This window comes from Typopeltis vanoorti, chromosome 18 (assembly GCF_054136105.1).
Source record: "Typopeltis vanoorti isolate ZY-2024b chromosome 18, IOZ_Tvanoo_1.0, whole genome shotgun sequence".
Classification (NCBI taxonomy): Eukaryota; Metazoa; Arthropoda; class Arachnida; order Uropygi; family Thelyphonidae; genus Typopeltis; species Typopeltis vanoorti.
Genome location: NC_143566.1, coordinates 18,194,079 through 18,219,825, shown reverse-complemented (window position 1 = coordinate 18,219,825; position 25,747 = coordinate 18,194,079). Strand labels below are relative to the sequence as shown.

The 25,747-nt window shown below is 35.9% G+C and overlaps 1 protein-coding gene across 3 annotated transcripts in view; it reads left to right on the top strand.

Moving 5' to 3' along the window:
* The first annotated feature begins 237 nt into the window (after nt 1-237).
* LOC150096516 (polyamine-transporting ATPase 13A3-like) overlaps nt 238-25,747 on the top strand; it is a 751,182-nt gene continuing 725,672 nt past the window's right edge. For 2 of the 3 annotated variants that reach the window (XM_090407885.1, XM_090407886.1), the window contains exon 1: nt 238-412. In XM_090407885.1, coding sequence (XP_090264011.1) covers nt 364-412 — 49 coding nt within the window. In that variant the 5' untranslated portion in view covers nt 238-363. Of the gene's footprint in view, nt 413-1,874; nt 1,892-25,747 lie in introns of those variants that run through there. The other variant, XM_090407887.1, reaches the window with a different exon arrangement.

The window sequence follows — 25,747 nt, the reverse complement described above, 5'->3', positions numbered from 1 at the left end:
GTACATTTAGCAAAAGTCAGGAAACGTGACGAAGTGCTACTAACTCCCACACATATATGGGATTTAATGAGAAATCATCACTGCTCGCGTCATGACAGTGTCACTCCCCTCTTTGAGTGTGGTTTCTCCCTTTGTATAAGCAAAAGCATGTCACACTTGTTAGTTAGTATGATTAGGGTTACCTTATCGAAATGTCTGTGCAATTTAACCAATGATAAGCTCTCATATCACAGTTAAGGTATTAAAGGAATGTTGATGTAGGTCGTAGAGTGTCTTTCTGTCGGATTATTACTATTTTTAAAGAGTTGATATCTTTACTGGTTGGTTTAGGTTTATGGAATCAGAATTATAGTTGTTATTTTCATGATGGTGATCCTTGCGAAGAAAATGACTGAAAATGAAAATATCTATGGTAAGAATGATTTTTTATTTTATTTCTTTATTTAATCGAAAATGATACTTTTTATGGAATTTTTAACTTAGTTTTTATTATTCTTTAAGATACTTAACGCAAGTGTCCTCATATTCCTATGTAAACTACATTACTCCAGGAAATACTTGCAAGACATGTTAATTTATTAATTAATTTCTTTATGTTAAAAGCAGTGCTTAGAGTGACATCAGTTAAATACAATCTTTCTATCTTATTTTCACAACCAAAGAAACAAACATTTTGGTAACCTATCCCTTCAATGAAACCTCAGACGACTTCGTTAGCGCGTTTATAATAATTAAAACTAGAATAAACAATATGTAATTCTTTAATTTAAATTAATTTATTTTAATTTAAATTAAAGAATTTATTTAAATTAATTATTTGTATTATTAATTTATATTAATTTAAATTAAAGAATTTATTTAAATTAATTATTTGTATTATTAATTTATATTAATTTAAATTAAAGAATTTATTTAAATTAATTATTTGTATTATTAATTTATATTAATTTAAATTAAAGAATTTATTTAAATTAATTATTTGTATTATTAATTTATATTAATTTAAATTAAAGAATTTATTTAAATTAATTATTTATATTATTAATTTATATTAATTTAAATTTAAATTAATTACTTTTCGTGTAAAACTAGCGATTCATTATAAGCAAACACTGCTATCAATTGCCATATTGCAAATCAACTGAACTTTTTACGGTATACTAAAATTTACTTTCCAAATGCTAGTAAAGATTTCATATTTCATTAAAATTGATCCAGCTAGTGCAGCTCTGTTAACATGGCACCTGATAGATCGGAACACCGATAGAAGCTAAAAAAAATTAGTTGTTGTTAATAATAATAATTGTCAAGTTGTTGATAATTACATAATAGTATCCATTAACGTTATGGTCTAGTTGTTCAAGATGACAGCCTCAGTATTCTACAACCTGTACGCCGTGGGTTTCGAGCCTGCGGTATTTATAAACACTCCATTGGCAAGGATGCTTGTAAACGTCTTTTGGTGGCAGATGAATTTCGACCCTAGTATAAAACCCTCACCTTGACTTAATGGAAGCCTCAAGTGGCTGAAACAGTTCCGGGGGGTTGCAGATTATTTAACTCCTTCGCCGATACGTTATGCTATAGAATTATGAACTTACGCACTTAGAAAAAAGAAGGGAAAAAAAAACAGCACTGTAAAAGGAATTCCCCTATCCTCATAAGAAGATGCTTAAAATGTAGCAACGCTTAAAGAGATGGAGGCAAGCACGTAGGAGTGGTAGTTTCAAAATCAATCATCCGATCTATTTAACTTAAAAGAGCTGTTCATCGAGGTTGGTTTAATTCAGTGAGTTTGCTCAGTCCGTTAGAAGGAAGAATCCTGCTGCCAAGAAGAGAATGAAGAACATAGGATATTGTCTCATTTCACGATCTAAGAAGGTCTCATACGGTAAGAAAGATCAGTGCAAATATTTTCTATACATTTTTAAAATGTATATATAAATTAATTTAAATTAATTAAACTTAAATTAATAAAACATTATGTGGGATTATAAGGTTTGGGTTGATTGGATTCACGTCGAAGCAACTAAGGTTATAATGCCAGCAGTGGCAGCTCGTGACTTGAAATCGTGGGGGTGCTGCAACTTTCGAAATATACATACACACTGTAAGTACAGTGTATATGTGTTTGGATAAAATATCAAAATTATGATAAAAATTTTAAAAAAAATACACATGAAAAAATATTGTTTATTATCGATAAAATTATAGTTTGGTATAATTCAAAATTACTTAAAAATAAAATCCATTCCTTTAGTTGTAATTAAAGGAATGAATTTACAATTTTTGGACATTACAATTAAATCCTTTAATTGTAATGTCCAAATATTTAAAGAGACGGCAGGGACGAATTCTCTATGCTTGCTGCGCAAGCTCATTAATTGAGAAAGAAGTAATATTTATTTGTTAATAAATGCATGCATTTATAAGCATTCCACTTAGGCTTTTATTTTTGTAGACAGAAGACGTCGTAAGCTTGCGCGGCAATAATTGAGCTTGCGTTGTGTATCGAAGGCCGATGCTAGCTCGTCTAGTCAAAGCTACCTTGGCTTGCTCGGTTGTCGGAGCGTTCAGGTCCTCGCTACAGCACTGTGATTTCATGCGCGCGCATAGCCATTTCCGCTCGCTTCACGTCGTCTTAAACACAGGCCATACGCAGTTAAACTAGCTCTAGCCAGCCTTTACAAGTGTGCGTATTGCCTGAGTAAAGTAACATTTGTTTTACAAATATCATTTGTAAAATAAATGTTGTATTTGTATGATTAAATGTACATAAATTTCTAAATATATAGTTTTAAATGGTCAGCAATTCATTATTCCTCTAATCAGACTTCAATCACGCCTCTCACTTCCTGAATGATAACAAGAGCAAGCGTGAATTTCAAGACCAGCATTCGCCTCTGAGAGACGGAGTAAACACGATAAGCACTACGAACACTCTACTACTGGCGCAAACTGCATATAAACAACAGTGGAACTACGCGACGGACAATGCCGCATTACGCTAATAGCTCGCATCTCACTATGACGTGCATATGCTTGCGCGCGTAAACTGTGGTAAATACAGTGCTACTAGTGTCCTTCTCCCTCCTAAGTGCTACAAGATGGATTTTTATTAAAAGCAAAATATCTATAAGAGAATTGTATAGGATTTTTGATGATAAAATTAAATATTACAAACAAAATTAATAAATATATTTATATATCAAGAAAAATTGGTAATGCTGCAGTTCCATAGTGCCTATTCACGACCCGCCCCTGAATACCAGTGTATATAATACATTAATCACGCGACCGTGTGCGTGTGAGAGTGCTTTAGCTGGACTACATGTTTTGCTTGATGAAAAATCGCTAGTAAAGTTAATCCCTCATCAGGAGGGTTCCCCCCCCTAAAGGGAAGGGGGAGAAATGGGGGGAACCCATACGAATATTATTATTATTATATTTTTGAGATGTTTTTGTATAATTTCGCTATGGATATATTGTGGAATTTTGTCATTCTTGAGCATACTGGATGAACTCAGAGCTGACGAGTTGACTCCAAATGAACATGTGGTCATATGCTTGGCATATTCAAAGCGAAGGAGCGATCCACTTGGTATTTTTAAAATCTTTTAGTACGAAATGACTCATCACGCTTACAAAAATACTTAGCTTTGGTACATATTTTGCCAGCTTGGTATTACTTAGTGTACTAATTACAACTTGTTTTAATGATTTAACTTTAACGCCATGAGATGGGGACGTTTTCACTGTTCCTTTTTAACTAGTTTTTAATTTTAAAAATTTAAATGAAATGCAGATTTCAAGCATAATAAACCACATTTAGTTATCAAAAATTGGAATTTCTAAAAATATTTTAATATCTAATCATCTTTTTATCAACATTGGTGCTTGATATCTAATCATCTCATGATAAATAGTTTCACTTCCTATAATCTAATGAGGACTTTATCAAATGGCCAGCTCACTGTTATTAATACTGCAGGCTTGTTTTTTTATTCTATTTTTTTTTCAATTCCTAATCTATTTTATCTCGTTTTGTTGCATTATAATCTTGCTATTTCATACGTCTATGCACATTTATCGCTTCTTCGCTTTCCTCATTGTACTAATTTTGGCTTGTAACCACATAATAATAATTGTTTTCAATATCAGTATCGTAGATAATTATAATTATAATTATCAACATTGGTGCTTGATATCTAATCATCTCATGATATATAGTTTCACTTCCTATAATCTAATTACGACTTTATCAAATGGCCAGCTCACTGTTATTAATACTGCAGGCTTGTTTTTTTTTTAATTCAAGTTTTGTTTTTTCGGTTCTTAATCTATTTTATCTCGTTTTGTTGCATTATAATCTTGCTATTTCATACGTCTATGCACATTTATCACTTCTTCGCTTTCCTCATTGTTGTACTGATTTTGGCTTTTAACCACATAATAATAATTGTTTTCAATATCAGTACATACATACATACAGACATACATCTTCAAAGCCCACCTTTCCTAATTGGGTTGTGGGGGGAATAGCTGCAAGAGGAACTTCCAATGGTCACGATCCTCTGCCACCAAGCTCAGGTGTTCTGGTGGGATTCCCAAACGTGTCCACCCAAGGTTTCGGATATAATCTATCCAGCGAGTCCTTGGCCTTCCACGTGGCCTCTGGCTTGGCAAAGTGGGCTTGCTGAGGGAGCCTCTCTTGTGGCATTCTGACCAGGTGCCCGTACCAACGTAACTGTGATCTCTCAACACGGAGAAGCAGCGGTTGCGTATTGAGGGTTTCCCGAATTGCAGAGCTTCTGACTCTATCGAGTCTTGTCACCCCATAACCCCTCGAAGGAATCTCATTTCAACCGCTTGTATTCGTGTCCGCATTCTTTCGGTCATTACCGAACTCTCATGACCATAGGTGAGGATGGGGACATAGACTGTATTGAAGACAGCCAGCTTTGCCTTCTGGCTTAACTCCCGCTTCAATACTACCGAACGGCCAAGCTCCCGCAATATTGAGCTTACTAAGCCAATTCGAGTATCTAGCTCTATGTTCCATTTTCCATCATTCGTGAATATGGATCCAAGGTATTTAAACTTCTCCACCTGCCTCATTGGGACTCCACTTACATTTAGAGTGCACTGGGATGGTTGTCTTGAGACCACAATTGTTTCAGTTTTGGCCACACTGATCTTCATTCCGGCATCTGCACAAACAGCTACAAACCTATCCAGGGTCCGCTGGAGGTCATCTGTGGAAGAGCTAAGCAGAACTAGGTCATCTGCAAAAAGCAGACGTCCAATGCTACATCTTCCAATTCTGACGCACTCGGTGCCTCGTCTGTACCTATCAATCCAGTCCATAAATATTATGAAAAGGAGGGGTGACAGAACACACCCTTGGCGGAGGCCAACGGAGACTGTGAAAGGTACGGAATTTGTTCTGTTTACCCTGACACAAAACTCTGGGCCTTGATGGCAGCTAATAGTTCGCCATCCACTCCATACTACTGTACTACTTGCCAAAGCTTATCCCGTGGAACCCGGTCATATGTCTTCAATATCAGTATCGTCGATAATTATCAACATTGGTGCTTGATATCTAATCATCTCATGATAAATAATTTATTATGGCCGAAGGTCTAGGTCGAAAAATATGCTACAGTCTCCACTAGCTAGAATGAGTCCACGTACAGTGCAATGATAGAAGGATATTAGTAGCAACATATAACTGCAGATCTCTACGGGATGATGATAGATTGGAACAACTGATGAAGGAATTGGAAAATATAAAATGGGACGTTGTGGGCCTTTCAGAGATCTGCAGTTATATGTTGCTACTAATATCCTTCTATCATTGCACTGTACGTGGACTCATTCTAGCTAGTGGAGACTGTAGCATATTTTTCGACCTAGACCCTCGGCCATAATAAATTATTTATCATGAGATGATTAGATATCAAGCACCAATGTTGATAATTATGCGATTAAAAGATGGATGCGATTAAAAGATGGACATCTACTCTACCACTGTGAATATGACAAAAACTCAACTGCTGGTGTAGGATTCCTAATAAATTAAACAATCAATGACAATGTCCTGTTTGTAAATAAAATAACATCAAGAATAGCTGAACTAAGTCTTTTCATAAATAAAAGATACCAACTGAAAATTATACAAGTATATGTTCCCAACTATGGACCATCCAGATGAAGAGATAGAAGATTTCTATGAAACATTAGAATCAACATTAAATAATTCTAAAGAATTCTACATAATTTTATAATCTGAACTCCATCAGTAAATTTGGATTTGGACAGAGGAATGAAAGAGGAGAAAGACTTATTGAATTTGCAGAAGAAAATAACCTCTTTATTATGAACAGCATTTTCAAGAAGAAAATCAACCGAAAATGGACTTGGAGAGGCCCAAATGGACAAACTTACAATGAAATAGACTGCATTCTCTCCAACAGAAGATATATAATAAATAATACTGAAGTGCTTAATAACTTTAACACAGGAAGTGAGCACAGACTAGTAAGGGCAAAAATATGGATTAATAAAAAATGGGAACGGAATAAGCTCATAAGAAAAAAGTCCAATTTAGTGAATCTACAATACCTCTACCACAATAAAAGCTGTTATTGAGAATCACTCAAAAATGAACTAAAAAAGTTAAACACAACTACTACCATCGATTATGCTAATGAAATATTAACAAAATTTATCTTGAATTGTGCACTAGAAATAGGAGGTGTAAAAAAATTCACCAAGGAGAGGAAAAACTAAGACAGGAAACCTTAGATCTGATGAAGAAAAGAAGAGATATGAAAAGAGATTTGAATGACACCAATAAAATAGAATATACGGAAATTTGTAAAACTATACTAAAGGATGAAACATAAACTTAGATCGTATAATACTAGGAAAATTGAAAAAAATAGAAAACAATAGTAATATTAAGGTCCTAAGACGAACATTATCAGCTGGAACAAAGGAAATAGCTGCTGTAAGAGGAAAAAATGGTGAACTGATAAAAAATAGAGATGCAATAATCAAAAGAATTCAGGAATTTTATACTGAACTCTATGAAGAAAAGACCGGGACATCCAAGAATCATCTATGGATTACTCAAGTGAGGAAGAACATGATGCCCCTGAGATCTTGCAAGGTGAAGTGAAATGGCACTGCAGGAAATGAAGAATGGAAAGGCCCCTGGAGAAGATGGAATTATGGTAGACTTCTTAAAACTGGGAGAAAGCCCTGTCATCAAAGAGTTGAGTAAACTCTTCAATAAATGCCTAAAACAGAGAAAAATTCCGAAAAATTGGAACAGTTCACTTCTAATATTAATTTTTAAAGAGGGCAATAAGGAAGAAATTAAAAACTACAGACCTATAAGCCTACTCCCCACCATATATAAAGTTTTCACAAAAATTATAAATAATAGAATAAAATCTAAACTTGAGGGAATGCAATCCTATGAAGAAGCTGGATTTAGGAAGAATTACAATACTTTGGACCATATTCACACGTTAAGACAGCTCATTGAAAAATCAATTGAATACAATAAACCCTTATGTCTGGCCTATATAGACTATGAAAAAGCATTTGATTCAGTTAAAACATTGCAACACTAAAAGCACTTGAAACTCAGGGAACTGAGAAACCATATATTGAAACACTAAAACATATTTACAAGAATGAAACTTCTGTAATTAAGTTATATAAAACCAGTGAAACGTTCCCGGAAACTCGGTTTTTTCATCCCGTAAACTCAAGAAAATCGACGTAGTACCCACATTATTTCAAACAGTGACACATCTTGCTTGTTTTCCAGCCTCTTCATCGGCGGCTGCTATAATTAGTGATAGACATGGGCAAGCTATCTCTGATTGGCTACCGGTGGAGATTGAACTGCCCACTCAGTCTCCAAAAGCTAGATAGGGCCTCGCCTACTCCCTATTAGGGAATAAAAGGCGTTAGTTGATTTTTTTAAGTTGATACTTCTGTCATAAGCATCCGTGTGAAATTGCAAGTCATTCTATGAAGTAGTTTGTTTTATACAGCTGTTGTCTGTAACCCTTGAAATGGATAAAATTGAGTGCCGTGCGGTTATAAAATTCTTTGTAAAAGAAGGTTTAACACAAAAAGAAATTCATTCGAAGTTCATAAAAGTTTCTGGACACTCTTCTCCTTGGATTTCGGCAATTAAGAAATGAGCTGCCGACTTTAAACGTGGCTGTACCAGCCTTGAAGATGATCCACGCGAAGGATGCCCAGAAAGGGTAACAACACAGAAATCATTGATCAAGTGCACGATATGGTATTGGATAACCGGCGAGTCAAAGTGCATGAAATTGCTGACACTATAGGCATTTCAAAAGACCGTTTAGGATATATTTTGTATGAATTGCAAATGAACAAGCTTTACGCAAGATGGGTGCCGCATAAAAAATCTCTGAACAGTGCTTGGAGCATTTTAACAATAATAAAACAGATTTTGAGCGTCGATTTATTACTGTGGATGAGACTTGGATTCACAATTACACACCAGAATCCAAACAGCAGTCAAACTTTGTCTTTTTTGGCGCTGAACAACAGAAGCCAGTTGTTCAGCGCCAAAGACTAGACGAAAAAAAATTGTGAGAAAAGACCCGGTTTGCAGGGGAAAAAAATCATCTTTCATCAGGACAATGCATCTCCCCACAAAGGTGTTTTGGCAATGGGAAAATTAAGGGATCTGCACTATGAATTGTTGGAACATCCATCCTATTCTCGAGATTTGGCTCCCTCTGACTTCTATCTCTTCCCAAAACTTAAACACCTCCTCGCTGGTCAGCGTTTTTTTTTTTTTTTCTTTGTTAGACCGAGAACTTTTCAGGCCGCCGTCATATGTGATCGACAGTCTGTTGAAGATGAGGAAAACAAATGATGGGGATTCCAATATATAGAATCTGTGTAGGTAGTGTGTCAGTTTTCCATGCTCCGTTAGTAGTGTGTTTAAACCTGGAGAGTTGGCGTGATTTTTCAGTCAGAGTCTGCTTCTGATACTTGGCAGGAATACTTGTGTTGTTGATCCGATTTTTGATGTTTTCCCTTCTTCCTCCCACGATATTAATCTTTTTGGCAATTCATTTTTAGCCGCTTCTTTTGCCAAATGATCCGCTCTCTCGTTCCCAGTATGCGCGTTTACCCAACAGAATTTGATTTCCCATCCCTATAGAGCAGGTTTCGGGAACCTTTTGTCTGCCAATGGCCATTTGGATATTTATAGCATCATTCGCGGGCCATACAAAATTATCAATTTAAAAATTAGTCTGTTATATTTGGTCAAACATTTAATTAACTCACCTCTACTGTGATGGCTGTGCTGCTTCTCTTTGGTGAGTCATGTGATGTTAGCTGATATTGATGATGTTGCCACTCGCAACTACTTTTCCACGTTTGCGTCGGTCAGTCGAGAGCGCAGTCGACGCTTTGCTATGTTAATGTTTTGAAAATAACTGCTCACAGCAGAAAGTTTTTCCCAACACAGATGCATGTCTCCTCAAAGTGGGAAATTCATCATTGCTTATGTAACGCTTATAGAACTCAAGAAGTGGGAGGTTGTTTTACCCAGCTTTCAACTCATCATCGCTTTGCAGCTGAAAGATTTCGTGTTGTCGGTTATCAGGCACATCTGTTGGTTTCACACTGAACGGTGCAGCAAAGACGTTCAATTCCATTTGTTTACTTTTCACGTCCTTGAATCTTTCATTAAATGCCTCAGTTAGTTTCGCACATTCGCCAACATATTCAAGTGTCATAGAAGGCTTTTCTCCTCCAGAGTGGGGAAATGCACTGTTATTCCTTTCGAGTTGCACTATCCGCAGCCTTAATTTAACTTCAAATGATTTCACGTTTGAAAGCCAGAGCTAAGTAGCTGGCTAGGGCCCTGTAGCTTGACGTTCAGCTCCGAGAGGTACTTATTAATGTCCACCATGAAACCTAGATCACACAGCCACTTGCTATCATTGAGTTCCCTGAGAGGTTTTCCCTTCATCTCCATGAACTGTTTGACTTCATCCCGCAATTCGTAAAACCTCATGAGCATTTCCAGTGACTCAGCCACCGCACTTCACAGTGATAAACAAGATCACCGTACTCAGACTGAAGATCATTCAGTAAATCCTTAAACTAGCAGCTGTTAAACCTTCTGCTTTTGACAAAAGTCTCTGTGACTGTGCACAGAGACTTTCTTGGTGTATGATGCAGTGGCGTATAATTAAATCACTTAGATCAAGACTGAGACGATTCAGTTCTTTCTTGACAAATGCAATTATGCAATTAACCCTTTTTGCGAGCCAACCATGGCTGGAGCTCCATCTGAAGTAAGGCCACTTAACTTTTCAAATGTTAGTTTTTTCATTGATAAAACAAGTCTCTCAAACAAGTCCTCACCTCTTGTAGTGCCATGCATTGCTTCCAGTGACAACAATTCCTCTCGCGTGTCAAACTTTGCAGTTATCCCACGAACAAAAACGGCCAGTTGAGCAGTATTTGCCTCGTCATAAGCATATAGAGAAAAATTGGAAATCTCCTGCAGAATCCTTCAATGTTTTTTTAGTATCTTGTGCTAAATCAGTAATCCGATCTGAGATGGTTCGCTGAGACAAACTAACACTCTGAAACAATTTTACTTTGTCTCGTGCTAACAACTCCGCAACAGCCACCATGCACTATTTCACCAACTCTCCCCCTCTATATGAGCCCTCAGCTTCTTTACGATTAGCTCGCTCACTACATAACTCGTCTGAATAACGTTGTCTCTGTCACAACGAAGCGTAGTGACTTGTTGTGATTCCAAACTCCACTAAAGAGCATTGATTTTATATAGACGCATTTGGCCTCTCGGTGCATTGAGTTTAACATGTTTTGAGCTGTAATGACGCTCCAGATTGGCTTTTTTCATTACTGCTAACGCACCGCCACAAACTAGGCACACAGGTTTGCTTTTGTCCATTTCTCTTGGAAAGATCGACACTCTGCATCAACTTTTCTTTGTGGTCGCCATTTGTAGGATGTCACACCACTTAAGTTTTAATAACTGTCCAGTGTGTGTCGCCAGCGACGCGACATCGCCTCTCGAGGTATCTGGTGTCTGTTCCGTCATGTATTTTTATGTGTTCTGTCTATCCCATAATGGACGTTCCTTGCTTGTCCCTCAAAATTTACGTCATTATTATGATTCACTTAATATAAATTTATGTTGCTATGAAAAAAGTTCCTAGATTTATTGAATTTCGAATCCCGACTGCGGTTGCCTTGGCAGGGCCAGACCAAATGATTTCGCGGGCCAGACGTTTCCCCATCCCCTGCTCTAGAGTGAAATTCCAGACCAAATTTCTTGTCTGTTCTATTAACGCTATATGGTTGTTCTGGAATTTTTGTTCCATCTATAGTGTTTCTGATGGAATTTTTATTCCATCTATAGTGCTTCTGTAAATTGTTGCTGTCTTTTCATGAGAGGTGTTGAGTTATAATTCCCGGAGATACGTAAGTGAATGAACTATAGCAGGTTGTTCTGCCTTGGTTGTTGGAACAGAGTGAATGCAGTCTAGAGCAGCGTTCTTGTATATTTGACTGTCTATTGTATGCAATGAAAGAACAACTGACGTCCCTTCGGTTTTGCTCAGTGTATATATAGATAAAGGAATAGTGTATATATGGAAATCGTCACTTTCCTAGCTTTCTCTCTCCTTAATATATGTGCTCTTTGCTGGGTGAGGCTACATACTGTAGTGAAGCGGATGTTCGTAGCAATTTGGATCGATGCTGGAATTTTCGTTATATCTTCCGGAAGTGACTTCATATATAAGAGAGAATTCTTGCATTTTCAGGCAGATCGGTATTACACCAGCAATAACGCAAGCTGCCTCAAAAGATATTGTCCTGTATCCTTTAATTATACGTATGGCTATAAGGCGTTGACCTCTGTTTAGTTTTTGTCGGTTTTTCTTTGATTTTAGTGCTTGTTTCCAGGCAGGTGCAGCATAAGATATCAGTGGTATATATTGTTTTCAGCGCTTGTTGGCCTAATCCCCTTGCCGACTTTGCTTTTTTCAGCAACATATGAAATTTGTTTGTTGAAGGTAAATTTTTCATCTTTTTTAATCCTAGGTACTTTAGCTGCCTGGCTACCTCGAGAACTTCCCCGTTTAGAAAGAATGCTACAAGTTGTTTTGATGTTTTACTTGAGATGTGGAGCACTTTAGACTTGTTGCTATTGAAGGTAACTTTCTTCTCGCATGCCCGCTCTGCATTTTAAAGAGTTCTTCGTTGGCCATTACTTCTAACTGTAAACCGTCGCATCCCCGAATCATGGACCAAAGCTATGACTTTTGTTTCGGTAGTGAAAGGAAGTCTTAATAGCGAGTCGAACTGGATGTTCCAGAAACCTTGTCCACAGTAGGAACCTTACTGACAGCCTCGTTTGACTTCTTTCGTTACACTTGCGGTTTTTAATGTCATGGTTGCTGTTTTGTCTAAAATAATTTTTTGTAAGGTAGAGCAGATTTTTGGAAGTTTTTAATCTCTTAATTGATTGATTATGGCTGGCCACCACGCAGCATCGACGGCTCCTTGTACTTCGAGTGAAATTAGTAGTACGTCTTTTTTTTTTTTTTGGCTGTAGATTGTCTTCTGTGAACTCTTTAACCCCCTTAAATGCGTCTACTGTGCTTGACTGAAGTCTAAATGCATATTGATTGCTGCTTAATAGGTTTCTTGAGTAGACAAAGTGCATTATTCAGTTTATCAGAAGTTTTTCTAGTACCTTACCACCAACCGTGTATGAGACTGATTGTGCTGTATTTGCTAATTTCATCGGATGTTTGTTTTCCTGGTTTGATTATGGGTATAATTTTAGAGCGTTTCCATGTGGAGGAAATCGCCCTCTTTTTAGGCATTCGTTGTAAACTGTTGAATTCGAGGTGTGTGTGTGTGTGTGTGTGTGTGTGTGTGTGTGTGTGTGTGTGTGTGTGTGTGTGTGTGTGTGTGTGTGTGTGTGTGTGTGTGTGTGTGTGTGTGTGTGTGTGTGTGTGTGTGTGTGTGTGTGCGTGCGTGCGTGCGTGCGTGCGTGCGTGTGTATTTTTAACGTTTCTTTGAATTATGAGTATTTGTGACATGGGCTTATCATTCTATTTATATTTTTCTTGACTTCTACACACAGACGTTCGCAAACCTATGGATAGATAAATAGAGAGAGAGAGAGAGAGATAGTTTGATATTTTAGTGTCAATGCCTTTTTCTTCTCCATATGAGAAATCACACCCCAAGTATATTTAAAAGCATTTACTTGTTCTAATATTTTATTATCTATCACTCTTTTACTTTTTATTGGGTTTTCTCATTATAATGCCTCATAAATTATAAGGCTGCAAATAGTAGTGTATCTATCTTCATTTGTAGGATTATTTGTATACCAAATGGGTTATACTGTTTATGCTGTTATAATTATTATAATTATACATATATATATATATATATATATATATATATATATATATATATACACACACACACATAAATATATATATATATATAATTTTTTTATATACATAAATATACATAAATATATACAGTCCGCTGGGACAGATCTACCAATATTTTTCGTTGCCATGATGAAATGGAGAGAAAAATCGTAGAATCTAGGGAAATCATCCTCAACCCTTAACATCTAAATAATAACTTAAGCTACAACCTCCCAGATAGCCATTTAGCAGTAATCAGGTACTGGCGTTCACGTGATGCTGTAAGCACGCACTCTCCCAACAATGCAACAAACGAAAGAACAGCTTTAAATACTACAACGTTTTCATCCTAATTATGTATAGAGGTTCATAATTTCTTTAAGCTTCAGTGTTTAGTGTTTTTTTTTTTTTTTTATGTCACTATTTCGGCTGTTATAAGCCGAAACTAGTCGTGTTTTACTATTAAATCTTTTTTTACTTAACTCTCGTTTTAAGTCGTTCAACTCTATTTTTACAATATATATATATATATATATATATATATATCTTTCCATTCTGAGATGTGTTCTGATTTAACTGCTATTCTATTTCCTGTACATATTTCTTGAATGGATTGTAAACGATAGTTTGGTATATTCAAATCGGTTAATATTTTATAATATTTTATTTGAACAATACTTAGTGAAGCATATGTTTTGCACATATGCAAAACGTGCTGGGAGAAAAAAAATATAGTTCCATTTTTAAAAGTGTATGCTTCATATTTACCCAAGTAAATCTTTATTTTCTATTATTTGAGAAATGCACGTTCTAATATTTTAAGAAATGCACGTTCCTTTCGCTGAAGATAGGGGAACCATAGAGAATCCCAGGATAGTGATTGGAAGGATGGCACAAATGATCTAAAAATACCAATAATGCACCCCCCTTCAAATATTTGTATTGCATGCATACCCATTTCCGCACTTTAAGAAAATTTATTTTATTCTTAATAAATTAACCCCATTTTTGTTGCTATTTATTCGATATTTGAAGGCCTGTGTAGCTCAATGGAAGGGGCTTTTGCATCCACAGCATTAGACCGCCAGGACAAAGACCCAAGTTTAATTCTAGTCGCCGACTAGCGGAACGTTTTCTAGGTCTTTCTTCGACCGCCCCTCGAGCTAGTTGACCCCTGGAAAACAGGATTTTTCTCCCTGAAACTCGAGTTTTGGGTCCTTTCACAACAAAATCGATCGTAATATCCACACTATTTCAGATAATAACATTTTGTCTGAGTGTAATGAACTGCCAGATGACGGCACTTGTTTGTCGTCTATTCACTGGATGCCACTTAAAATTAATGATAGTTTCGGGCCAGCTGTTTCTGATTAGCTACCGGTGGAGACTGAACTTCCGTATCTCTATCTCCAAATGTCAAATAGGGCTAAAACGGTCTTGCTATTCCCTACAAGGAAATAAAAGGAGTTAGCGGATTTTTTTACTCTATATTTCTTTTGTATGCGTTCTAGGTTTTCCTCCCTAGTGATTCTTTAAATATACCACTGTCAGAGTGAACTGCAACATAGGGAGGAAGCGCAACTGCAGAAGAAAGCGAAATATTTATTTGAATAAGAGAAAAACAGTAATAACAGTTAACGTGTCAGATATTACATGGTTGTTTTACCATACAGAAATCCTTATATTTTTTTAATGCAACAACTTTTATATTAGTAAACATTAGAATATATCTCGGTGTATTTAGATAATACAGTAATACTTCGCCTAGAATGCTTCATTTGACCACCACCCGCACCTACGACATTTTCCAATTATGGCTAGCGCCCATTGATACGGTGCTGCTTTCGCTCATACAACGGTTTTAGCGATATGCCTCTCCATCGAATCAACCGATGCGCAATTTTCATCAACTGTTTGTTTACGTCTTGCTGGCTAAATCTCTCTCTTTCTTTTGGTGTTCTGCTATGAATTATAAACTGTTGATTATTTCGTTTAATTATTTTTAAAATTCAAAGTAAGGATGCTGTTGCTTCCAGAGGTGAAGACGCAGAAACCTATTACATTACATACTAAGATTAAAATGACTAAATTTAGTGACGATGACGTATCGTACACTGAGATAGGTTGCAGTCTAAACTTACCTCATACTACTGTTGTTGTAGTTGTTAAAAGCAAAGATAAGTACTTAGTGAAGTAAAAAGTTCTACATAGTTAATACTACATTTATCAAAAAAAAAAAACTTTTCGTGCTGTTAATTGATTATCAAATTGGCTGGTGTGTTCCCTTAAGCCAAGCTATTTAGAATAACATTTCCCCCCCCCCCTTCGTTTGCCATATTAAGTTATTTACGTACATGTATATGACTACTCATGTATGAGTATGCACAATAGTGCAATAAGGAATTTTCCTAAATAAAAATCTTTGAAAAAATCATTCATAGCTTACACACAAAATGGATAATCGAGGATACGCTGTTGTTGTTAATGGATATTCCTTTTTTTTTTAATTTTTTATTATTTACTGTCAGAATACATTTTATAGAGAGGACACGAATTTGCTGATATCTCACTTTTAAAGTGTTAATTGAAGATTCAGATCCGAAATCCAAGTCTTAGAAATTCGCAAAAATTAAATTCTAAGACTTGGATTTCGGATCTGAATCTTCTGTTAGCAAATTGACTGTTAGCAGTTCAATGAAACTAAATGCACCGTTTTTTGTTTATTATTTTTAAAGAAAAACCGAGGATTCATTTGTTGGGCTTGCATGTTGTTGATTTCATGCAAATTCAAATGTATCCATTCTGAATTGACTGTTATTAAGAAAAAGAGTGAGCAATGTCTTCCCCTCATTTTTAAGGAGAAAATACTTCTGTTATGTAGCATTCTTTTATATCACATCACTCACAGACAAAATCACAACCTTCCGCTCTCCCAAAATATTGCGGAACGTAATTCATGGACGAGCCCCAAAGCATGATTTTTTTTTTTTTTTTTTAATGTGACTCCCACTTCCGAAAAAAGTATTTATATTATCCGAAACCGTGCTCTAGAGACAAAACATGGGCCTTTTTCTAGCCATTTCAGGCATCAAACAAAAGATGAAGTGTTCTCACAAGGATTCGAATTTCACAAGTGGGTAGGCTATGTGGATTCGAATTCCCAGGAAGGGACTCGAAGGATTCGAATCCCCATAGCCTACCCACTTTCAAACCCAGTCTCTGGGTTGGAAAATGGGTGGCTATCTATTCGGCCAACCAAGCTGGTGATTGTCGCCCTGCAGCACCATAATTACGTATTTTCACTCTGGGTTGGGTGGTTTTGGAATTATGGCAAAAGTAACTAAGACCATACAGCAATATATGTTAACTGCGTGAATGTTTCTGGCCAGTTTGCTGTTTTTCTGGATAAAAACCCATATCACCTCCGTATGGGATAGGGCAACTTCACCTTCTACGAATTCATTCTTCGCGTTCTAGACGGTATTTGAACCCAGGGTTTTCCAAATATAGGTTGCATCATCGCAACCGGATGAATTACTGAGGCGCCTTAGCATCTAAGTGAAATATTGATTATGATTCCTTCCTGAAAATCCTCTTAATTTTTTATTTAAGTCAATTTTTAAATTTAAATTTTATTTTATTTTTGTTATATGAATCCCACCCACTCAAAGCTGTAAATCTATTTGGCATTAGCGCATTGTGGATTAAGGGTTAAATAATCCTAGAACTCTGTTCTAGGAACCAAACATGGAACATTTTCATGCCACTTTAGGCCTCCGATGAGGTAGGATGGTTTCGCTCCTGGCGATGCAATTCATATTCATGTACAGTAAACCCTCGATTTGACGGACTTCGGATTTAACGGACAAAATTTCCGGTCCGTATGTCACATGTGAAAATTAACACCCTGTTAATTTTAAAATGCTTTTAACCAAGATTTGCTTATAATTAAATTAACAGGTTATTTTTGTTATTAATTTCCTCTTAACAGGAAATTAATATCAAATTTGTAACAAATTTTGGCGAATAGGCCATCATATATTGGAAAAACACTAGTGATTTAGCCGACATAAATGAGTCACCGCTCATAAAACATGTTCAGCGAATGATTAGGACGTGATCACACCAATCGCCCTGTTATTGGTATTTTTGTCGCGTTGCGTGACTTTCTGCGGCAGTTTTATTACACACATTTTCATAATTTTAGGGAGTTAATTATAAAAAAAAAAAAAAAAAAAAAAAAAAAAAAAAAAAAAAAACGGCAGGATTCAAAAGTTCAAAGAAACTTGATAGTTTTTTCAAAGCAGGATTACCTAAACCAAGCACCTCAACATCGAACTTATCTAAAAGCATGAAAATTGTGTAAACAATTTTTATGTTATTACAGTCAGAGCCGACGCTAGGGTCTTTGACGCCCGCATGCAATTTCTATCTAAGCGCCCCTGTAACGATCCGGGAGTGTGTGGTTCTTTTACAATAATAAAAATTTAAATTATTTGAAATCTCTCAAATAAATTTTGACAGAACAGCCACACGTTGGTTCGCTAAATGTAACGAACCGGGAATGTTGACTAGGCAGGATAATCGTTAAAAACCCGTATATTCAAAACATTTTCAAAAGTTAAAGGAAATTTTGATAAAGCCACTTCACTTTAATCGTTGAATATAATGATACAGGGATTATAGCCTTCTCACCGACCCGAATCGCTAACAAAATTAAAATGAATTTTAATTAAAGTTAAAATTTATTTGAACTAAAGTTTAAAAAATTCTTGCATTTTAAAGTTACTAAATTCTTAGTAACTTGTAATAATTTTTATCAGTGGAAATTAAAAGAAACTCAAGAGATGAGAAAATAATAAAAGAATTCAGCAATTATTAGAACATTTAATAAGTATTCAAAAAATAATATCTTTACAGAGTAACAGAAAATAAATTGAATTACATCAATATACTTGAAATTTTTTTTATTAAAATTTTAAGGTTTTTGATTTCATATTCACAAAATTAGAAATAATGGTCTTAACGTCTAATTCCACACATATATCATTTTCAGTAGCTTTTAACGCCAAACTAACAAGCCTTTTTTGTGACATACTTGTTCTTAAGTAGGTTTTAATCAATTTCAACTTGGAAAAGGAACGTTCACCGCTCGCTACACTAACAGTTAAGGTTAATAGTATTCTTAAAGCAATTGAAAAGTTAGGGAAAGATAAATTATTGGACACAATAAAATTAAGAATATCGAAAGGGCTTTTGAATATTTAAATTATCCTTCCAAAAAATATCCCGGAAAGCACATAACTCGTCATATAGTTCTATTGCATTTACGTTTTTATTGTCGCAGTCCTTCAAGAGAATCTCTAAATCGTCACAATTTTTCCTAAATCTTCATTATTAATTTGTAGTAATCTATACAAGAAATTGGAAATTGTCATATCTTTTAGTTGTTCAAAACGTTCTATTAACGAACACATTGCAACGTGTAGAAGTGTATAAAACACATTTACTCTAAATTTATCTTCTTGCGATTGTGGCGTTTCGTCATGAGGCTCGTAGTCAAATTGTCGTGTCTTCTTTCTTCGTCGAACTTCCGTATACCAGTTTTAAATTCTTGTTCTCCATCCACCTCTTCACTCAGTTATTTTGCCGTTTTTAGAACTTCTTTAAAATTTGTATCTGATCGATACTCTTGTAAGAATATTTTAAGTTTTCGATATATTCTAAAGCAAGTATAATGTTCATATTTTTGTCTTGAAGCATTTTACTCACAGGGTTTATTCTGTTAAGTAAATTATACCAAGTTATAAGAGAGCAAATAAATTTGTAGTCCTTTATTTTACACATAATGTTTGTGCTTCATGCTGAGTTTCTTTATTAAAATTTTCATTATTTAAAATTTCAAAAAGTGCATCATAAATTTCTCCTAACTGATATCGTAGAGGGCGGATTGTATTAATTTTACTTTCCCATCGCGTTTCTGATGGCTGTTTCAATGTTAATTTTTTTACGAACTTTAAAAGGATTGCCCAATATTTGTAAGAGAATGAAAAGAATTGTATATTTCTTGAATAACTGCAAAGAAACTAATTGTATCTGCATTCACTTTGGCTGTATCGTTAATGATTAAATTTAGAATATGAGCAGCACATGTCACGTAAAAAGCTAGAGGATTTTTGTTCAAAAGCAAATTTTGGAGCCCATATTTTCCCCATTGTCATACCCTTGACCGCTGCATGTCTTCAATGGGAATGTTCCATTTTTCCAGTTGTTCCATTATTGTTGCACATAAATCACGTCCTGTAGAATCTGATATATCTGCAAAACCTAAAACATTATCCCTGATCTTGACAATTCCATTGTCACAGGAAACAAAGCGAATAATAATGGTCATTTGTTCTGTTTTACTTGCATCAGGTGTACAGTCTAAAATTTTGGAATAATATTTAGATTTTAGAATTGATAATAAAATTATATCCCTGATTGCGTTACTTAAAGTTTCCAATATTTAATTTTGACTGCCTTTACTCAAACAGTGTACTCTATTGTTTCGTTGTAGGGCCCTTTCAACATGATTTTCCATAACGGGATCAAACTTCCCAAACAGTTCGATTAATTTTAAAAAATTGCCGTTATTTCTTTCATATATTTATCAGATGATCCGCGAAAAGCTAAATTTCAGCTACGAACGAATTTTATAATTTCAATCAAGTGTTCTAAAACACTCGTCCAATGTTTCTTTTCCATTTCATACATACCTTGAGTCTGGAAATCAATGGTAGTTTTGTTTTTTTAAATTTTTATCAAGTTCCTTCCATTTTAAGAAAATTTTCTGTAAGTTAAACTAGTCTCATGTCTATGTAAAGTTGTACTTACATTTCTCCAATCGTTATGACCTTCTACAGGGTGACTCAGTGGGTGATTCAGTTGATTCAGTAGGTGCAACAAGTTTGCAAAAAAAGAAAAAAAAAAAACAGAATTTAAAGTTTCGGAATAAATGAGCCATGTTCTTGGCACGAGCTCCCGTTTTCCATTTTTCTATTATAATACGTGTTGCCAAATTTACGACCATATGTATCTCTGGGATATATTATATTTTTATTTTGAACAGGCCCCATTTCAATTAAAACAACTCGTAATTTTTCATCAATATTTCCCCGTTCACTTGGATCTTCTAAATTCACAGAGACTAACAATGTGTTAGTTTCGTGGTCAACTACAACTAAATCTTGTTGTAGTTGACTAAATCCTAACTATTTTTCACTTAAATCATGTTCAATTATCTTGTTCAATAGTTGCAATAGTACCTTCATGCAAACTGGATGATGGGCACGGTTCTTCAACTCTGATTTCTGATGTATCGAGTTGGTTACAATCTGCATCAGAATATTTTAATATTTTAACAAATTTATTAAGAGCCCCAGTTTGTTTCTTAATATCTGCTTCTTTCGCAGCATGACGCTTATGATTTTGTGCACCGGATAACTTTTTTTTTAAATTTTTGATTCCATTTCTATTTTATACCCACAAGAAATTATTACACAACACGACACAGAGACGAAATAATTGTCTGCACTGCGCTACTTTCAGTAGCCTAATGAGATGCGTACCATATGACTGGTTAACTAGCAACAAATGTTTTATACGAAAATTCGTTTCTGCACATAACAACTGTTCACTGTTTCACTTTACATAGACTGCAGTAGACAAAACATTCTGCAGGCAAGCATTTAGCCTGCTCTAGCTGCAAAATTGTAAACAGCCGGCTGATCAAAGAGGCGGCAATATACATTTTATAAACATTTTTATTCAGTGTATACGGCCTCATTTATTTTAATATTGGTCATTCTAAGAATTATTTTGTTTTTATGATAAAAATTTTGTTTCTTAAAAATTAACTTATGAACCGTTCCCTGGCGGCGGCGCCCGCATGCACTGCATGCTCTGCATGCCCGCTTCCGCCGCCCTGATTATAGTGCTAATATTGATAAAACTGCAGTATAATGTTACAGATATTTTTATTTTAAAAAATTCAGGATTTAACGGACTTTCGATTTACGGACACTCATAGCCCAAATTAGTTCATTAAATAGAGGGTTTCATGGCCCTCACAAGGGTGTGGCTGACAGGGATCTAGCCTGGGGGCCCGGAATTAGGGGGCCCGTCTTGTTGAGTCAGCCAGTTAAGTGAGACTAAAAAAGGCAAAAAGAAACTTTATAAAATATGAATGAATATGTGCCGAGAGGGTCTACTAGCTTTTGCAATCGTTTCCAACCCATTATCCATCTTTTCAGACTTATGGTTAGTCTTCTGAACTTCTCATTCGAAAGGATTTACTTTAGTTTTCGTTCGCCCATCTCGCTTTCTCCTTCAATACTGAACACAATTAAAGACTTGAGAAAATATTTCAGATCTTTAAAGGTATGCTAATGACAATGTTTTGGCACAAAATATTAGGCAAATATTGACAATAGGAACATTATTATACAAAGTAATGGAATATCTCATGAGGTCGAGTCCACACTTATAAGAGAATTAGTGCAAGAGATACAACACTTATGTGACTCGTGTGAAAGTGGAGTCCAAGAAGCAAAAGTAGTTGCTGAAGTACTCGGTGTGCAACCTCAATTTTGTAATTTTGTGAAAATCAAGAAACCACTGTAGAACCTGAACAAGATTTCAAAATTTTCATAATTTATCCAGTATTGAATTTCATTATGAATGATTTAAAAACAAGGTTTGAAGCAGCAGATAATATATGTGAATTATTCTCATCTATTTTAAATTTCCACAAGTTGAACGATGGTCAACTTATCGCAAAAGTAGCAAAACTTTTGAATATGTAAGAAAAAGATCTGTCAGAAGAGTTATTGAATGAAATTCTTCACCTTAGAAGTATTCAAATATAGTTTTTGGCACAGAAACAAGTCCGGTGAGACTTCTGAACGCAATTTATGACAAAAACCTGCAAGGTATATTTGCCAATATCTGCCTCGCCATTAAACTATTTTGCATAATACCGGTTACTGTTTCTTTAGCTGAGAGATCAATCAGCAGACAGGCCGATTCATTGAAAACATGGCAAAGAAGCACAAGTAGCCAAGAACAACTTAATCACCTAGCAATTTTGTGCATCGAAAATGATTTGGTTAAGCGAGTTGATTTTACTGACATTGTTGATAAATTTGCGTCGACAAAAGCTAGAAAATATACTTTGAAGTAATTTTGAATATTATTAGTTTGTATTATGTAGATATTAGTAGTTTTTTAAATAAATATTACTTTTGTGTTATCATTTAAATTAATTGATCCTAAACCTTGTAGACTGTATAGCAATGCATTGTCATTAACCTGAAAAGCAGGTGGGGGGGCGCCAAAAATCCTGGCCTGGGGGTCCGATTCAGGACGTGGAGGCCATGGAGGGTTTACTGTACCACCTAAAGGAATCCCCAAACGGCCATGCCACTGTGGGATTCGGAGTCTGCAACCTATTCATTAGAGAGCAGAAGCACTGTCCACTTTGCAAACCAAGCCTTGGTGATTTAGGGATAATTTCTTCAAAAAACATACATTACTAAACGTTAATACGAATAATAATAATAATAATAATAATAATAACTTTTTTGGATTGTATTTTCGGAAGTATGTCCCTGCTCGTTCCAACACAGGCACGGTATGTGTTCATGGTGCAAGTATTCAATTATTACCATTGGCTGGTCATCAAATAATCTCAGTGATATTTAGGCGCAGTGACGTAGGAGTTCGCTATTCCTGTGCTTATGTTGGTGGTACATGAGGGAATGGTGTTTCAACACTTCTTATATTATTATTTTTTTAATGTACAAGAAAGATCACAGTAGAAGTATTCGCTTCTATTGAAGTGTGAGAAGCCCAAAACACATTGATAGTACATTCGACTCTTCTGCAATATCAGTTAAGTGGTATTCGTATATCAATGTATGAAGTAATTATTATTATTTTATGACGTCTCCAAGTAATCAAAGGACTCATTGTAAGCGGACACTCAACTCCGCACAATCAATCTTCTATACCATTTAATTCTCCATTTATTCACAATGGCATTCGTGGTCAGTAATATTATTGTTATTTTGTGTATGTGATAAGTTATACTCTGGCCGATTTGTGAGAAGAAAAATTCGTGCATCAGCGAGAAAAAATCCTGCCACTTCCATATGAAATCAGCTAACTTACCTTAAGTTGCAAAATCCCGTAAAAACTTCTTGCCCATGTAGGTGTCCATTCACTTATTTCCAAGCAGTGTAATTGGCTAATGAACAACTAAGAAAGAGTAGGATATTGAACAGAGCCGACATTGTCTTTCACGTGCATCGATAATTTTACTTGTATCAATAAAAGAAATTTTTACCGGATTTTGCAACTTAAGGTAAGTTAGCTGATTTCATATGGATTGGCCTGAAACTTGGCGTCCAATTAATACCGGCTACAAACACGTGACTCGATACATGGCAGGATAAATTGGACGCCAAGTTTCAGGCCAATCTATTCGACAAATTGTTGACCAACTGGGCCATCCCAGGTTAACAGTTGGTGATACCATACAGAGATGGAAGCGCAGGGAGTCAACTGCAAGAGTTACCTGCAGTGGACGACTCACCGTAATAACCGAACGTGACTGTAGGTTGCTAAGAAGGATAATATGTAACAAACGCCATTAGTCGGTCGACACGGTGAATGCAGAGTTCCGAGAATTGATTGGAACACAAATCTGTACAAAAACATTCAGAACCGAGGCTCAGAACATGGATTTCTGTGGAAGGACCGCAATATGCAAGCCCCATATTACCCGAACCAACATGTTGCATCGTCTTCAGTGGTGCAAAGAGCACATATACTGTGAAGTGGCAACTTGGAAAGCTATGTTATGGAGCAACGAATCACGTTACACCCTCCACCGAGCAGATGGTCGGTGTGGGTGTGGCGAATGCCCGGGGAACGTTACTTGCTAGAGTGCGTAATCCCTACTATGAAATTCGGAAGTGGCGATGTGATGTTATAGTCCTGTTTTGCTGGATTGGCCTCGGAGCTTGTGGTACTATGAATACTGAACTTCATGAGGTATCTGAACATTCTGGATAATGCAATGTTCCTACTTTGTGTCGTTTCTAGGGAAGTAAATATTGTCTTTTTTTGGCAAGAAAATGCACCGTTGTAACTGCGTGGTTTGTGGAAACGAATGTCACCATTCACTAGTCTCCACAGAGTCCTGATCTCAACCCAGTTGAACATCTATGGGATGAGCTGGAGGGCAGGGGATGTCAAGGGTCGTCCACCCCACAACAGTTCAGGATGATTACATACCTACAAGAAGAATGGTCCAAAATTCCCATCGATCGCTATTGTATGCTTGCGGAAAGTATGCCCCATAGGATTGCTGCAGTCATAGCAGCGAAAGGAGGTCCTTCATCTTATTTAGCTGGGCGCCATGGCTATTTGTTCCTCACAGTATGGTGTTCGTTGACTTCTTTCCAAGCAGTATGGATGGAAGGCAACTTTTGGAAGAATTCTGGTTATATCTCTGCACTACATTAAAGGTATTAGCTTAGTACAAAGATGACTCATGCTACCCATTATTATTATTATTATGTGACACCTCAAAGGAGTTCAAGGACTCATCGCGGGGAGGTACTCTACTTCGCTACACACATCGTACAGTCTCACCTACTGTTTTAATTCTCCAAAGACATACGAGTGTAACTCTCCAAATACAATGACACTACTCATCATAACTTTCCTTTTGAGTTGTGTCGAGGATGTTGTAAACACAAACATATAATCTGAGTCATCCAGCGTACATTACATTTTAATTTATAGTCAATAATTTTTGAAAGTTCTATACAAATGAATTATATGATAAATCATATTTGTTTCTTATTTGCTTTTGTAATTTCTCCGCATGTCTACTCCAGTAAAAAAAAATAAATTCCAATTTAATACATTCCAATTTTTAACTTTTAGGCTGCGCTGTATGGAAGAATTGATGTTGAAGTCAGCAAGTTGCAAAGTCATATTCTTTAGAGTGTCTACTTTCTAGACAGCACAATTGCCTGGACTCGTATACATGGTGATAGATTTTTTTTAACTGCCCTGATTTAAGTGAATTAATTTGGTGTTCCCACTTTTACTGGCGTTTGCGCTCCTGAAATGGCGCTTGCGCTCCTGAGTGCTACGTCGCCAGAAGAATAACC